Source organism: Melospiza melodia, chromosome 11, assembly GCF_035770615.1.
Source record: "Melospiza melodia melodia isolate bMelMel2 chromosome 11, bMelMel2.pri, whole genome shotgun sequence".
Taxonomy (NCBI): Eukaryota; Metazoa; Chordata; class Aves; order Passeriformes; family Passerellidae; genus Melospiza; species Melospiza melodia.
The window spans coordinates 3,437,763-3,456,093 of NC_086204.1; the positions used below are offsets into that span (position 1 = coordinate 3,437,763).

The 18,331-nt window shown below is 39.6% G+C and overlaps 1 protein-coding gene across 1 annotated transcript; it reads left to right on the forward strand.

Annotated features, from left to right (window-relative positions):
* Window positions 1-485: 485 nt before the first annotated feature.
* RGS13 (regulator of G protein signaling 13) lies at window positions 486-7,459 on the forward strand. Its single transcript, XM_063165149.1, has 4 exons — window positions 486-550; window positions 3,070-3,131; window positions 4,379-4,545; window positions 7,299-7,459. Exons 1-4 carry the CDS (start codon window positions 486-488, stop codon window positions 7,419-7,421), a joined length of 417 nt encoding a protein of 138 aa, XP_063021219.1. The 3' UTR covers window positions 7,422-7,459.
* The last annotated feature ends 10,872 nt before the right edge of the window (window positions 7,460-18,331 follow it).

The following is an 18,331-nucleotide window of genomic DNA, read 5'->3' on the forward strand; positions in this document are numbered from 1 at the left end:
ATTACTTTTATTGACTTTGAAATACATGTTGGACAAATATCAATGTTAATCTCAGACACTTAACAATTTATTCAGCATTGTCCAGTTTACATTGAGCTCTGATCTTTGATCCTGGTCACCCTGAGCTTTCAGGAAAAAAAAAGAAGACCTCTAGTTTCATTCTGCTTTGGGTCAGGCTCAACCTTCAATCCCCTTTCATAACTGGAGAAGCAAAGAGGGAAAATTATTAACATTTCTATTTTTCCCCAAAAGACATCCACTGGACGGCCTGGTAATTTGCCCTTTTTTTTTAAGTTATCATCTTACAAAATATATTTTTGTCAAACGCTTCAGAAATGACTCATAGATAAAGATCAGATGTACAAAATAAGAATACTGCTAGAACTGATTGCACTGCTATATGTAAAAATTATAAGTTTTTATTTAAGAAAGCCGCAGCTCAGCAGAGCAGATTCAAAACTCACAAATTTTCCATGTTTAGGAGAATGAGTGCAAATACTTGCTGGCTTTGCAAGATATTCAAACCAGAAGAAAATGGGATCAGCTCTAAGTAAGTAAGGATAAGAATCTTATGTTCTGCAGTCCACGCAGCTGAGTAGGAGAAACAAACGCCTCAAAATTCACAGTGGAGATTTTCATTGCAAGCTTAGGATCGTGCAAAAGAGGGCAAGCCCTTCACAGCTGCCCCGGCCAAGCAGCTTCTGGCAGCCCCTTCCTCAGCAGCACACAGACATACACTGACATGTCCCACCGGGAACCCCCTTAGTGTTACACAGGCGCAGCCCAAACTCACCTCCGGATTAAGTCCAGATTTGGACCTGGGAGGAATTAGAAAGCCAAGTATTTGGTCCATCTTTTAAAAGAATTCGGGCTGTTGGCAAAGGCTGAATATTCATGCAGAGCATAGGAGACGCGGCCAAGCGGCTCCTGCAAGTCCTCGGGTGCCACCAGGCTCTGTGGGGGCCAAGCACTGCCAGGAACCTGGGGCACGTGTCCCATTGGGGTGGGGGAGTGCTGCCATCCAAAATGCCTTCTGCTGGAATGGGATCAGACGCAGAAGTGATTTATTGACACACATCCCCCACGGCAACACTAAGGAGCACAGGACGACCCCTGAAACTGCCATTCTGGTGAAGTCAGGAGTAGAAATCCAGACAGTGTTTCCAACTACTGGACGAGATTTCTGCACCATGGTGGTGAGGGGAGCCACTCACAGTGGAGGGTGTAGGATAAGTGAGAAACATCTCCCACAGGACACTACAATTTCAGTTTTTGAGTCCCAGCTAGAAAGCCTTAGTTATTTTTGGAGAGGTTTTTTTTTTCATTGTAATAGATGTGCTTCAGTAAATCCAATCATATTGCAAATCAGTGCAGCAAGACATTTACTATCAGAACACAGATCATCATAACCTATTTCCTTGCTGTCCTTCATATTTTCCTGATTGTTAAAGGAAAGTAAAAAGGTAAAAAGGTTTTCCTCTGTGTCAGCTGCTCCATCAGGCAGGGTTTTTTCTGCTTCACAGATTAATGCTAAAGACAAATAATCGGAAATGGAAATAAGATGGCTCCCCTGATGATGTTCAGTGAGACAGACAAGATTGTCACTCATTGCATACAAGTGTTGTTGCTGACAGGTGAAAAATTATCTGCATCAGGAAAAGCAAATATGACTCAGAAGTAGTTTGTAAGGAGAAAAAAAAAAATCATTCAAAGATCTAGAGATTCTCACTCCCCATAACCACATGCTTTATGAGTTTTTACAGAGAGAAGGCTAGAAAAGAACAAGAACGAAAAAAAATCTTTTAGCGGCAAGAGTTACTAGAGAGTTACTGACACCACAGTTCAATAGTGGTAGCATTTCTCTTACTCTATATTTCTTTGACTATGTCAAACTGACCACAAGCCTGAGAAAATAATCACCTAGTCATGTACTTTTTCAGAGAAAGAGGGAATTGGATCAAGTTATAAATAAATTATAAATCATTACCAATTAAAAAAGCTACAGAGCAGGTAATGGCTGTTCTGCAGCAGAAATCTATAAAGCATCATGCAGCACTCATATCAAAGCCAATTTTGATTAAAATTTTAAAAAGCCCTGTGATACTAAACAGTTGTTGACAAAATTATAGCTGCTATGAAAAGCAAATACTCAATGAGAGGGGACCATACTCCAAATTTGGCTGAGGCATCATGGAAAGCACCCACTGGAATACATCCCCTGTCCTTTCTTTTCCTAACATATGTATAAGCATCTCTTCCAAGTTACCAGCATTGGTGTCCTAAAACTTCAATGCTTGAAAATATGTTGGTGTAAATGGAACTACATGCGCTCAAATGGAGATACGGCCTTCAAACATTTGTTTTTCCTTAAATTGTTTAGTCTCTCACCTCACTACATCCATGCTCTTTCCCAGAATCAGGCATGAGACTCCCACAAGCTTATGAATTTACTGTTTAAGAATAGCAAACATGAAAGTAAAATCTGACTCTGGCCACTTCCAAGGGCTGTGCAGATTAGTAATGATGTGTCACACTGCATTGTAAACAACTGGTGAGAGATGGAAGTCTCTTCCAGCTAAGATTGCATTAACCTTTCATTATTTACCTTATTCTTGGACCTTATATTAAGCTCTCAGATGGTAAGTCAACTGTGATGTTAAAGGCCTTGAAATACTACAATAAGATCTTGTGCCCCCAAAGACTTGGCTACTAAATACAAACATCAATATTTCCTGAATTCTATGATGATTTCTGTCTCCAAAGAAGTTGCTGTCTAGAAAGGCAGTACTTTTCTTGTGTTTCTCCTAAGCACAGTTTAAATAAGTGAATGCCATCTCTAGAGGAATTACATGGAGCACCTTGAAATGGAACTGCATTTGTTACAGCAAGAAAAATATTTGTCTCGACATAGTAAGCACAAGAACTAGAAGATGCAAGAAAGCCTTTTAAAGTGTAAGATTCATAAACCTCATATTTAAATTAGGGAACAGATTTTCAACAAGGTTATTAGTTTTTTTTATACTTTGAGCCACGGCTAACCCTGCAATAATCACCTCCTTTTTTCTAAAGGGTGTCTTTGGAGGAAGTGCTACAGTGGTCCCAGTCTTTTGAAAACCTGGTAACAAGCAAATGTAAGTAATTGCATGTTTGTGTCCCAGATGGATGGCTGAGAAAAGTTCCCACAAAGCAAAATCAGTAACTCATGCTGCATAATATATGCTGCCTTATACACAACTAAAGAAAAACAACTTTGTGACATGCCTAGCACGCATCAGACTGGAAATAAACATAGCATGCTGCAAATGCTTTCCCAAACTTGCCATTTCTGCAATCGTGTAATCTCTGTACAGACACATAATGAGAGCATGGTTTGTCTGCCACATCCCCACTTAGAGTACTGAATAGCACCTTATATTAGCAGAAAAGTGACAAAGTTCACTTGGGAAACTCTGCATACACCAAAGAGACCAGATAATGGCATATCTATTCAGGGAAATGCCATGGAAGGCAGGTCAAATATTCAGAGATGGAAAGAACTGTAGATCCAGCAGGAATTCTGAACTTTCCCACTCCATGCCCCTCTGCTTCATATGGAGCTCGGAGCTCTCCCAGATTTCTTGTATGGGCAGCATTCCAGAACATCGCTGCTGAATTACATTTTTTAAAATAGTGATGAAAAAGTCACAGCAAAAGCCTCTAAAAATTACTCCTGAGGACTGGCATTATTGTATTTTACTGTAGAAAAATTACAGAGCTAGAAGATTACCAGCAATTTTAACTGAAACGATTTTGCTGTTAAAATCTTAAACAACCTCGCATGTTACAGCACAGGGAGAAACTCCTCAACAGAAAACTGTTCAAAGAGACAAAATGACAGCAGGAGCAGCAGGCACACATGTGATCACCTCCTCCACCAGATGACAGGCTGTGCTCAATATCTTCAGAAATTTGAAAGGCCAGAATGCTGCACCAGCAACAAAGTTTGCTTTAAGTAAAACACCTTGAGATTCCAGCAGTAATCAGAATGCTGTCCTTCTTAAAATGCCTCCTTCACTGCACCTGAAAACACTACTCATTGAATTTTAATTAATTTAAAAGCTTTATGACACCAAAAATGGAAAGGTGGACTCACATAAAAAGCCAGGTACTCTAAACCAAGTGGATTTGCAGTTCTTCAGGAAATGTAGGCAAAGCGTTTGCCTACCTTAGATTTACTGTGGGATTAGATTTACTAGGGACCCCTGCATGTGCAGAAAAATGCAAGATTGAAGTGTAGGGCCAAGGCACTACTTTTTAAGTGTCCCTATTACCTCCAAAGCACTCTAAAGGTAATGCATGTAGGCAGGCAGTATAAATTTGGCTTCTGAAATATTTACAGATGTGCCCATAATCTATAAGACCTACTTGAAGACAGAACACAGTGATGAAAACACAGAATTCTGGCTTGTCTGTGAAGCTTATAAGAAGATAAAATCACAGAGGAAAAGGATTTCCATGGCCAGGAAGCTCTTTATGAGTTACATCCAACCCCAGTCTCCCAAAGAGGTTACTACAAGATCACGAGCTCTTTATCTCATAGAAATGCCTGAAGTGTCACACAGCAGACCAACAAGAGTTCTTTCTATGAACTGTATTACAAAGAGAGGAAAACATAAGGGAACAAAAGGGAGGGAAAACTTGTGTCCACCCTCCCCTCAAACTCTTTTCCACACAGAATTTTAATATTTGAATCTACACCTCACCTGCAGGCAAATATTTCAACTACATCCACCAAGAACACAAGCAAAATGCACGACTCAGTTAAGAACCAAATTAATGGATCTCTTTTCTTTTTAACACCAGATCCAGAGGCCATTGATATCACTTCAGTATATTTTGGATTATCCCATTGCTACATATATCTATATCTATCTATATATCTATATCTCAGTCTGGTCTTTGCAAGAGTAAATATAACTGAGAAAAGTAAAAAACTCTGCCCAGTGCTGTCCCCTTTTGCAAAATGGGTGAAGAGAAAGATTCCAAGACACATTACTTTTTTTTTTTTCTTTTTTTTTTTTTTTTTCAGAAAACAGCAAATTTGTATGTAAAGTATCTGGGTATTTTCCCCTGACAAACGGCTATAGAAAAAAGTCATTCCTGCTCAGTCAAACATGCTCTATGACCTTTAAACATTCCTGCTTATTACTCTCCTTGCAAAACTAAGCCAACATTGGCTTTTACTGCCACTGCCTCTGGCAGGCTGACATAACTAAAAAATCATGCTACATTGTTTTCTGGTTTATGTGTAACAATAAAATTATTATAGAGTCTCAAAATGTAGCCTCCCTGCTGGCACTGGAGGAGAAGCCAAACCCAAATCAGTTGGATTTCCAAATGTTGGCTGAGAGCAGTTGCTGCTTTAAATGACTAAACCACTCCCTCTAATCCAAATCTTGAGCAAATTTTAAAGTTCCCTCTGTCGGCTTTAAGTGCTAAGTGGCAAAACAATGCATTCTTGTCCTTTTTTCTCAGTATTTTTTTAGTATGTGTAGCTATAGGGAACTCAGCAACACAGTTGCACTTACAAAAGAGAAATGTCAATACTGCCAGCCCCAAATTCATTAATCAAATATAAAGGCTTAAATCAGGACAGTTATAAATAAGCTGTGCAATTTTTTCTAAAATAGTGTGTATTTGAATCTTTCTATTGGCTGTCTGGTTTCTAGAGCTTCAGGACAGCACAATTTCCCATTTTCTTGATATTCGCTATTAACACAAAAACTATGTACCACTCTAAAAACTACATGCTCATGAGGATATGAAACACAGTTTATATTCAAATTATGGCAGCATTTAAAAAGGGGCCACTCAAATGACACCTCTGGAAGAGGAAGATCTCAACCCATGAAAGACATCAGCACCAACCAAATCTTTAGAGGTCTCCTCTCCATGCTAACAGACAAGGTCAAGCTGAACACAACCAATAGAACTCATCATAAGCTGATGGACTTCCAAAGGGTTCCTTTTATCTGGTGTTTATGCTGACCACTAGACCTTTCTGCTGTTACACACCCTCAGAGCTTCAATTTATTTGCTACAAACCATGAATTGCAGCAGGAAAACTCTAGGAATGAAAACTTTTCCCAAACAAGGTTGATATATGTCTTGGTTTGGAAAGACAGGTGCCTGCTAAGGAAGGCAGGAGCCTCCCCTGAAATGGAGAATGTAAACCCTCCCCATCCCTCCGAATTGCTATAAATTTTAAATTAAGGGGCTCTCAGGCAAAAATATGGGAGCAGGAAATAACAGTTCTTTAATAGGGAAAAGGAAAAAAAATAAAAGGATAAAATAAACAGTGCAGTACACTAGAACAACACTGACAGAGTCAGAACCCAACCTGACACCCTGTGGGTCAGGGTGTTGGTGGCAGTCCCATTGGAAATGTGGCTGCAGCCCTCCTGCAGTGTCAGGGGTGGTTCTGCTGGAGCAGGGATCCTGTAGGGAAGGATGGATTCTTCCTCTGAAGATCCAGTGGAAGAAGAGACAGCTGCTGTTCCTCTGGGGAATCCCATGGAGAAAGCCGTGCTGGTGTCTCAGAACCTCTGGATTATATCTGGGTAGCAATGCTTGAAACCTCAGATTGTATCCAGGTAGCAATGCTTGGCTCCTCCCTCTGGGCTCACATCTCCCAATGGGATGTTATAGTTCTTATCAGCCATGCAGGGACATTCAGTAGCTGTTATCAGCAATGTCCCCTCCCAGGGAGGTGTGACTGTGGTCACTCAAAGAGAGAGATAAGGCAAACTGCCCACTTGACAAAGGTAATCTGCCATACAGATGGGAATGGAAAACATCTTGCATTGCAATCTTCAGCAATATATAAGCATAATTTTATCTCAGGCCATAACTATAAGCGCAATTTTATCTCAGGCCATAAAAGGCTTTTAGTCTTTTTTTTTTTTTTTTTTTTCCCATCGGTACTCTGCACCTCCAGGCACTTGGACTCATCAGTTTTTTTCTGGAACCTAACTGTAGCTGTAAGAACAATTCTTAGCAGAAGAAAGCAGGTTTGGATACCAGCAATTTTCAGCTGCTCCTTCAACCGCAGCCGCTCCATCCAAACCATGTTGACAGGACAATTCCTGTCTGGATTGTCCCTGTTCTCTTATTCTTCCTAGAAGTAGTGAGCAAACCAAACTCATCCTGCTAAACTCCCTCACATTTGGAGCCATATTCTGCATAGACTCCACCCCTGCTCTCAACCTCCATTAACCACAGTAGTCAGGACTGAATTGGCCTTCTTGCTTTTGTTCCAGACAAACATGGACAGTCCTGCTAGGAAACCAATTATGAGGAATGTTCAAGAGCCAACACAGTCCTGCTTTGATGGAGAGCAGAGAATACTCTACAGGCACATGGAAAGAGATTCCTACCCCTGATTGCTTGAATCACAGTTCTACCAAAAGCTCAAACACAGTCTTCAAACTAATGGCAACAATTCAATGGGAAATTGAACAGACTGGTTGAAAATGTAAAAGGTTTCTTCTGGCATCCACATGTTTAAGGTTTAAAGAAGACAGCAGAAATCAGGCAGCAGAGGAATTCTATTATTAAATTGTTCTGTTGATGTTAGAATTCACAAGGCACTATCTTCCCCCTACCCAAGGAAGTCTCCTTGTTTTGTTTTCCTCGCCCCACAATAAAATCCTAAAAACTGGAGTTTAGGGAAAACTGAAAATATTTTTTTAAAAGCATTTTGCTGTTGGGAAATAAATGTTTATTTGACTATGCATTAAAGGAGAAAAAACATCTGCATTGCTGCATTTGCTGTTGTTTTAGTCTTACAGTTTTTCAAAGTAAAAGGATAAATACAAAATACAGCTGTTTGTCTAAACTATGGAGTATAGCATTCATGTGTATTCATTGGTGTAGGGTCAAGTTTATGCTGATTATCATGTAAAACATGAGCTATGAAGGCACGTGATCTACAGTATACTAAAATAATACCAGTGTCTTCTGGGTTTTTCTTCAGAGATAAAATGCATTGGTATTTTGGCTTGTTTTTTCTGGGTATGGACACACAAACACATTATTTTCCCTTCAGACTCCCTAAGAATTAGATACAAGCAAGCCTGACCCTTGAACATCCTCCTGCAACACAGACATGTGTAAAATAACAGGAGTAGAGAATAGAGATAAGAATTGTTTTTATGTTCTTCTCTCTGTACTTTAGGAAAAAACCCTGAGAGAGAATTATGTCTCTCTGTTCAGAGAATGCAAATGCCACACTGGTTTACATCAATAACTAATCTGATAATTTCAAACCTCATTAAACTTGGACTCTAAGCAGCACTATTATTGTGGTGTACAGCACAGGCTACTCCTGCAGAGAGACACAGTGATTTACTGATGACAGGTAAGTATGCTAATCAATAAATATCAAATGTACAATATGATGTCTGGCTTTGCAGGAAGTTATATTGGTAAATTGTAATTATATGTGGGCCCTAATGACAACATGGCAATGACAACATGTGATGGAAATGAACATGTTTAACTTATCAGTTATCTAAGGCCTCAACATCCATAATTTTTTTATTGAATTCTCAAGCTAGGATTCATGCATATGTCCACAGCAGAATACAAAGTAAGTCTGAGCATAACCTCCACCAGAACAGAAAGCTTTAAGAGAATTTGGTGTTGTAAGTAAAGGGAGTGCTACTATAACAGATCATCCTTTCCTTTTGCAGTGACCCCATATAAAGGGATTATCATACAAATATGTGATTATACAGCTCAGAAACCCACTCAGCAAGAAAAGACTCCCCAGGAAATCCAGCTGGGGATAGCATAGCTTTTGCTGCTGTTAATTCCTGATGGGTATACAGAGAATTGGACTTCAATTTGATTATGCCTGCAAGATGCCACAGCGAAGAAAAAAAAATTACATGATCTCTTAAAAAAAGCAATTCCTGCAGGAAAGTAAATAGGTGACAAAAACCAGCCTGAGCAGAAGTAAAAAAAAAAACTCAACAAAATACACACAATAAATAAACCAAGGATCACATTAAGGAAAGTCTTCCCACTTATGTTTGACTTAGAAATTGAGAAGACCTTGATATCTGTGTCAAAGTGGAAGAGCCTTGTGGTGACCAAGAATAACAACTCTGCGTACCCAAACAGGTTCAGCACGCCCAGCTTTCCAAAGGGGTCACTCAAACGGCTGCTCAGGTCCTAGGCTGATAGAGAGACCCTTCCTCCCTGCAGAAAGCAGATTATCAAGAAGGAAGAAAAAACCTACCCACAGAGGGAATACTGAGGGAATTCACAGAGGGACGCACAAACATGTTTTTATGGCACAAAATGTTTAGTGGGTATCTTACAGATCATGAGTCTAGCAACTCTTATTCTTGGTGGGCTTATTAATTTTATATTTCCTTCTAGAAATAAATAAAATGTTGGGGTTTGAGGCTTGGTTTCCTCTCCCCCATATTTATCCGACACTCCCCAGCTGGTAAAAAAAGAGGGTCTTTTCCCCAAAATAGATTTGTTGTTAACTGCTAGAGATCTTTCTCTTGCTTGACTTTTCTTCTGGGTTACCAGGTGCAGGGCAATAACATAGTATTTCATCAGGTCATATGATTTATAAAACAGTAACTAGTGGCAGCTGCAATAACAAATCACTGCTTTTGTCATTTTCATTAACAGCACTTGAATGAGCTCAGGTATACTTTTCCACTGGCAGACAAATCTAAAAGGCATTTGTTCACATTAATCATTCAAAGCTGCTGTTAAAAAAGATAAAAAACTTGAAAATAGCTAAATTGCCAGAATTCTCCTTCTTCCCTCATATATTTAAGAATGAAAAAAAAAATCAAAGGGGTGATTATTCAAATATTAAGTTTTGCAAGATTAAAATGCAGATTAATAAAACCACTACAGCAATTAAATGTAATCAGCCTTGGAAACTGTTGACCTATGGAGGCTCCCTTAAGAAAATCATAAAAAAACAATCCATACTGAACAGATGGTCTAGGGCTTTTTTGGGTTTTGTTTTCAAAAGAGCTGACAATTAGATCTCTTTTCCTTTGTAAATATGAGCTATGTTGGCCTACTTTCTTAATAACAACTGTGAAATTTATACTCTATCATTATACTGTTATTTCCATGAATTTTACATCAACTCTTTATGTATAGATAATTAAGTGTAGAATTAAAAATGCAGATCGTAGATCAGGTCTATAAAACAAAGTAAAAATCTGCTTGTAATTAGAGTCACCCAAAATAAAAATTTGGAAATAACATAGTCTATTTTTTTTGGTACAGATGGGTAGTAAATGACAACATAAAATGTCTCTCCACTGTGCATTCCAATAATTTCAGAGAATAAGTTGTTGGGAGGATTTTCTCTCAAGTTCTCCTCATTATTTTTGTACTTCCATACTAACTCTAGATATCCCTTCTTTCAACTCTCAAGAAATGAATGTTAGGCAGTCTCACTCTAAGTACAGCAATGAGCCATTACACAGAACTTGGTACAGTAGACAAACAATCTAAACAAATTGTGAACAGAGACGTTTATCACCAATTACAGACCAGATGAGGATGTTTGGGAACTTACATCTTCACAGGAAAGGGAAATGACTGCAGCATTTCCAAGTATTACCAAATGTACAGTACTGTTGCAATCACAGGGCCCTTCAGAAACCGATGTTTGATCTAACGCTCACTCAACATAGAGCAATGGAAGAAGTCCTCCAAAAAGGACATTTTGCTGCATGTGCTGATTAGCTGAAACCCATGGCTATAGAACATAGCTGGTTTTGGGCAAAGACTGCATCCTGACACAGGTTTACCTACAGTCTCCTACAATGCAGCCTCACAGAGATGGTAATCTCAGTAGAATTAACCATTTAATTTATGTCAGTAGTTTTAAGAAGTTTTGCTATTAAGATTTTAAATCTCAAATTTTAAAAAGGCTTTAGCAAATATAAACTTAAAAAATTCAAATTTAAAATAGCAGACCCAAATCGGGGTCTGATTAGAATACACAAAAGATTCTAACTTTTTAAATCAAAAATAAAAAAATAAATGGGTGAAACAAAGGCAGATAAAAATATGCAAGAGGAGCAAACTATGTATTGAGGAAGCAAATAATGCAGTCCAGCATTCTTTGAGATACTACCACCATATGTACACAGATTCTAAGAACTGTGAATTCTCATTACACCCAAAACGAGATCTCAGCCACTTGAAGCCAAATTGTGCAATGGGCTCTTCAGAAAGGAATGCAAATTATTAGGAGTACAATCATGTCATATTCTGGATCCCAGGCAGTGCCTTTCTGTTGACTTTCATGTGCCTACACGTCCTTGTGAGAGTTGTGATGTGAAATGGGATGCTGTGAAGTGTTCTGCAGCTGCTCAGCATTACGAGCACACACATTCTGCCTTGGCGGAGCTGCACTAACCCTTCATAGTGTGTGAACCCCTTGGGATGTGTGAGGCTTCTCCTGGGACCAGGACATCTGCCACAGGTCACTGGACATCCTGTGCATGCCCTGCTAGTAAGTGGATGCCACAAGAGGTCCTAGAGCATCACTGTTTGACCAGAGGCCTGTGCTTACGCAACTGAATCAAACCTGCTTCTTAAATCTATCAGCTGAAGGTTTCACATTTGCCAGCCTTTACCTACCACTGGCATCTTACAACAGCCTTTCAATGAATGGTTCATCTATAAACTTCTTTTTCTCTCCAGAACTGCCATGACAATTATCTCAAGATTCCCGTACCTCAGATTTTACTCAACTCAAAATATGACAACTATGCAGGGACTAGGAGCCACTCCTCCCTGGAAGGACATGTACCTCACAAAATTGAGAAATGGGGTAGGTCCACACTGTGGAGATCAGTCAAACGGGGTTTCAACCATGGCAAACCTCCACCAATGAGCGACAGCCATCCTTCCCAACTACAGTTCTCCAATGCCATGTTCTCTCTGGATTTCTGCCTTAGGTACACAGACCTGAGGATAAGGGGGAAATCCTGAGGCTTTACATGAGGCCAGGAACAGGGCTGCAATTCCTCTTCCACAACCCCACTACCCCATAAGTTGCAGGATCCCACAGATCCACAGCCTGTACTTCTCAGTGGGAAACAATGCAGAAGCCAAACCCTAAAAGAGGGCACCGAAGGTTTGGTGTGAGCATTGCCTTCCTGCCCAGCCCTGCCGTGGCAGCGAGAGCATGGTGCCAGGCCTGAGCTACAGCACCAAAGCCCAGCTGGAGACTGCATTTCTGATTGCTGGCACTCCTGGTGCTTGTGAAATGCGCGCTGCCCCTGCATCTGCTAGCTCCTGAAGGAACGTGGCGTTCAGCTCCTCACAGAATTAGGTTGTTACCCCTGTCTAGGGTCCTGGCCTGCCTGTCTCTTGAGTCTCAGGCTGCTACGTCAAAACTTGCCCAGAACATCCATCACGAGGGCTGTCACTACACACAGCACTAGCCACGGCAAATAGTTTTTCCTCCCACACTCCTCACGTGCAAGTGTTGATTCCAGTAATCACCTCAGAAATAAACAGGTGAGTAAACAAGAATGAGATATTCACACACCACCCCTGACCCCCAAAGAAATTGTTACATACTCAACTATTTCATGGAGTTATTTCCTTCCTGACATGCTCTACTTTCCCTTTGAAAAGAAAATGAGAACAGGGCTGTAACTTTACTTGCATAAATTTCAAGGAAAGAACTCCCATAATTTTAAAAGCAGTTTTCAGACATTGGCAATTCTTAAAGATTTATCATTCATGATACATGACCCAGTCAGTTCTTAATGAGTCTTTCAGGACCATGGCAGATTACATTAATTCTGAACATCAGTAGCCATTCACACTTTCTATTAATTACTTTACCAGTGAATACCTACTTCGTTTTTAATATAATAATTCAAAAAAACTCCACATTTAATGAAAAACTTCAAAAGGAGGAAATATCTAGCCTGTGAAACATTGCCTATGTTTTCTTTACTTATAATTGTGTCTGTTGCTGAAATGATATTTTGATAATGAAGGAGGTTTTTATAACTAATACATGTAATCTCATTTCAGTTCACATGCCAGTGAAGACAATACTTGTTTATTCCTCATTACTTTCTTCACACTCTCACTGTTTTTCATTTTAGCTGTACCTTTGCAACAGTTTCTGCTGGCAGGCACCCTGCTCTTGTTTCCTAGAACATATTTTCTGTATATATTTATCTCAGTATCTCTGCAAATTCTTTCCTTTTCTGTCTTCTATATTTTTTACATCCTTTTTAAAAGCATATTTAACAGTCACATATTTCAGGATTTTAAAGGCTTTGATGTTTGTTTTAAATAACTCTGGAACTGCATGGCTTTGGCTCCAGATGAACATCTATCACAGCTCTTTTGGATGAGTTCATACTCTCTCAGGAGTAACCTGATGCTACTTTAAAGACCTCTCTCCATTCTATCCCTGCAGATCCTTCCAACACCACCACATTTTTGTCATAATCAGGCTGGGTAACGTGTCCCAAAGCACTGCTAAAACAGTGCACAGCAAAGCTCTCAGTTCCACAGCTCCTCCAACCAAATTACAGTAGGGCGACTCTGGTGAAACTTCTGCTGCTGCTGCTTCAGTATGGCAATTACTTCCCTTCAGCACAATTTGTGCTAGAGCAGAATAAAATTGCTCAGAGGATGATAAACCTGTATTGTCTTTTCAATTGCAGTACACCTAAATGTCAGTTTGCTGACATTTAAACCAGGTATTTCACACTGCTAAGTATGGAAGAGTGGGAGAAGTCTACCTCTAGAGTCAATTACAGAAGTGGGAAATTGCAAAAAAAAGTTACCAAGATAATTATGCTCTGTCTAGCTCTGCTTCTCTAATAAACTTGCAAACTATTGCATTGCAAAATCTTCAGGGAGTTTTTTTAGGAGATTAAACAGTGAAGATGAATTCTAGCAAAGACTTTATCTGTTTCACTAGGCAAGTGTTTAACAGATTATACTAATAATTTTGCCTTTAGCAGCTTAGCCTGGAATTACTGATTATTGTGCAGTAGTGCATGAAGTTCATTGTCTAAAAGATCCAGATAGTAGTTTTTTCACAGATCTTGAAAGAATTCTTCCAATTTTCATATCTGCACTGGGTCTGCCAGCCATTTTGGCTAAAAAACAAGGTTTTCTACCCAGCATTCAATGGTTTGCAAGCAAAGCCAGCCAGCTGGAGTACACCTGCACTTGTAGGAAGGTATTAATGTACTCCACCTGCACTTCACCTTAGCAGAAGAAAGATCATTTCCAGTGCCAAGAGCTACCTGACCCCACTATCAGAAGTTTACAACCATTGCTGAGCAGCTGCTTTGATTAAAGCACTCACAATTCTGAGGCTGTCAGGCTTTGGCAGTAATGTAACTTGAAAGGATTTCTGGGCACAGAGGACTTGACTGTCATGTATTTACATTATGTTAATGCTGGTAGTCCTCATGAAAAGCCCCGGGGCACTAGTACATGCTGCTTTAAAAAAAATAAAAACAAAACAAAAACCAACACACAGAAGAATCAAAAGAGGTAAGAAGCAATGAGACTCAGGGGCTTTTCAGGTTTTCTAGGGGAACATTGCCCCAGATAAACAGCAGAAAGGAGTCAGGGTGAGGGCCAGCTCACCCCAACCTGACCTTCTCCCCTCCACCTTGGCCAGGGCCACACCTTTAGACAGCACACTCCAAGCCACAACGAACACTTGAGCCCCTCCAGATATCTCAGGAGCTGCAGGACACCTGGGTGACTTGCTATCAGCACTCACAAGGCAGTGGAAATGGAAAAGACACCACAGCAGTCTGGGGCTCTTTACCTGCCACCAACCAGACAAACATTGCACCCACGAGAAAGGGCAACCGAGTCTTGCACTTGGTGAATCCATCAGCTACAGGAAAGCTTGAGGGGTTACTCCCATGACATTAATGGCAATTGTTAATTGTTAAACAGAAACAAGGTTAACGATTAGGACACATAAATAAAGCTCTTTATTAAGACAGATTCTTCTAAGATTTCCATCTAAAGGCAATATCCACATTACCACATCAAGCCATCTTAAATTACAGTTTCTATTTCAGTAAGAGTGCATAATTCTGTATTTTTTTACTAGAAAATTATTTTTAATGTGTGCCGCTTAAAAACCCATGAAACAGTTAATGATTTAATTATATAGAGGCATTTAGAGAAGCAAACTGCACCAAACACCTAAACAGAAAGCAGAAATTTAAAGTTTCCAACAGACTTTCCTTGTTCCATTTTATTTGACCTTTTTTTCCTTTAAAAACACAATTGACATATGTTCAACAGGCTTCAGAAGGCAGAATGTTTTAATTAGGACACCACTCCCGCAAGACCAGAAATAAGAGCTAAGAAAGCAGAGAAACAAAACTATAAAAAGACCTGGCTTCCCATTTAGCCTAACACAAAACGTTCTCAAACAATTTAAAAACTAGCACATGTGGAGGAGAGAAGAAATTTGCTTCTCCCTCCCAGCTTGTGCACAGTCCATTCCTGCAAATACACCAGCAACATTGCACCAGTAATATCCAAGAATGCCCACCTTCAGTCCAGATGTACAATAATATCACTGAAGCAATGAAAACCGTATTTACGATCAATGTTGTAAAGGGGGCAATTTTAATCCAATGGAAAATACCATTGTAGAAACTCAGCATTCCTTTGGTTTTCAATGAAGTAAAATTGCTTTTAGACCGTTTTCCACTGTTGCTATTTTTATTCTGTTTGAAGCACCATTCTTCTTTCTTTTCCTTGGCCAAACAGCTCTGTTGATAGACGTACAAAGCAGACCTGTCTGGACAGGCAGAGCAGAGCCTTGTCTTAGGTGATTTTATATATTGCAGCAATTTTATGATTCATACATCTATATTTTATTCTTGTATCAGTCCTGCACTGGCACTGACCCATACTGATCAGGGAAGGGCATGGACAAGAGGTTGTGCCTGGACATGGAACGGTAGAGCAAAAGAAGAATACAGTGATACAGAAGCAAGATTTGAAAGGTAGCTTCACAAAGAGAACAGCATTTAGGGAAAAGATCAGGAAACAGGCAACTTATTCCCTTTCATACTTCTCCTTTCCAGCCCCTGCAAAGCTGCATTGATTGCAATGTGCAAAAAGGACCAGTTATGTCTCTCAGTTGCTTTAATATCAAGTCCAGTTGGAAGCCGTTGCAGTCATTGCTGTTCAGCCCAAACTGCCCAGAGAGAAGGGAAAGCCAACAGCTAGACTCAGCTCATGATTTCTGTCACAGAGCTGTGGGTCTTGTGCTTCCCTTCCCTCCCTTTCTAATTCATGTTTAAAAGTAACACCACTGTCAGAGATCTGTTTGAAAGCCCCCAAAGGCACTTGGAAGGCCTCACCAGCTCCTAGAAAGAAATTACCCAGCACTGCTTAAAGCAGGACTACAGCTGTCACAGCAGTTCCCAGGGAACGTGTGGCTTATTTCACACACACAAAAATCCCTACTGGACTCCCAAAATGAGTAACTTCACTAAGAGCATTGACAAAAATCACAGCCTTTTTGGTGTATAAAAAGATGTAGTTGTCTTAGATAAACAGTTGTTTCTTAAACCATTATTTGCTTCTGTACTTGTTTCAACTCAATTTTCTTGTTTCTCCCCTCATTCCTTGTTGAAGATAACATTTAAAGATCTGCAACATTCCTTGTTTAATTACAACTCCTAACTTAGTTCTCAAATCCATCATCTTTCATGGGAGAAGTTTTACTTCAAGTATAGTTGTATCTTTATAACCAGACCACACCTGCACAACCTGCTGCTGTAACCTTTTTGCCTCTTCCTGTGAGTAATATAACATAAAAAAGCATGAAAACAATTCCATCTAATGAAGACTATGTCAAAGCATTCCCAGAACTGTGTCCAGAGTGGGAATGTATAATAGGTGCTCTATGTGGATCAAAAAAAAAAAAAAAAAAAGAAAACAAAACCAAACCAAAAAGAAAAGCAGTAAGCCCATACACTTCGTTTACCTTTCAAATTCTTACTGCATCAACTTTTCCACCCACCAGTACATTCTCAAGGACCTAGGGGAAGTTTTTGTTTTCTGGTTTGGTTTTTCTACTCCTCACCATTAGAAGCATCTGTCTTCAGAAAAAAAAGTCCTGAATAGTCCAGCTAATTCAAGCTGATTGACACTGTTTTGCTCCTGTGCATGCCTCTCTAGATCCTCAACACAAGTAGTTATGTATTTTGCCTTATTTTTCCTTAAGTTACCTTTACCTGCCTGGAGAAAAATCAGTGTATGATATTTTATTACAGTGTTCAAATTTCAAGAGAGATCATTTATCCCTGCCACCTGCTTTGAAGATCAGTGCAGCTTTATTTGTTATTACAAATATGTAGCACATAAGAAGGCCTCAGCATGCTAAGATGGTTCAACAGCTGCTTAAATAATAGACAATTAATTGTTAGTCTTCAAAGCATGAATCAGAGCTGTTAGGCATGCCATTAGCAAGATTGATTTTTAACATGCTTAATATTTATACATGTGTTATACAGAGACCACATAAATATTTATGTTAAGCAAGAAAAGCACAGGGAATGGTCTGCATTTGGTTACAACTACTAATATTCTGCATGGCAGAAGACTTCAAATATTATAGGCACGTTTGATGTCTCTGCTTTTAATTGAAGTTGGAGGACTGTGCAGGGCTCAGTTAATGAACCAAGCCAAAAATGTTTAGAAATACTCTCCAAGCAATCATCCAATCCATCTAATTCTTAGACTTGCCCATAGACTCTCATTGAAGACCTAAAATCTGTTAAACCTCCACAACTTCCTTATAGAAATTCTTTCCACTGATTGATAATGGACTCCTAAAACTCTTATAAGCCAAATTCTTTTTTTTCTTCATTCCCTCTTAGACTGTAATACTGCCAAAAACTCAGCTTGTCCTTGGTTTTGTCACAGTTTAATCCATATAAGGCAGCCAAACCAACCTGTTTGGAGTGAAACTTGTGTTTACCTTCCCTCTGAGAATATTGTAGAGAGTTTGTTCAGTGAGAGGAAGGTGACGTAGCTCACAGCTGACATTGCCAAAGCCCTAATGGGTACACATTGCAGAATGCTCAGCAGCCGATCAAGCATCTCACTCAGTTCTAACACAAATAAATACAAAGATGTGTCACTTGTGTTCTCTTTTAGTAATTCCTTGAAAAGGTGCTGTTATCAGAAGTGCAGCTTATCTCTGCCTTCCCACCACTGTAGGAAATGTAGCTCTGCATAAGGTTTCTTCAGACACTTCTAA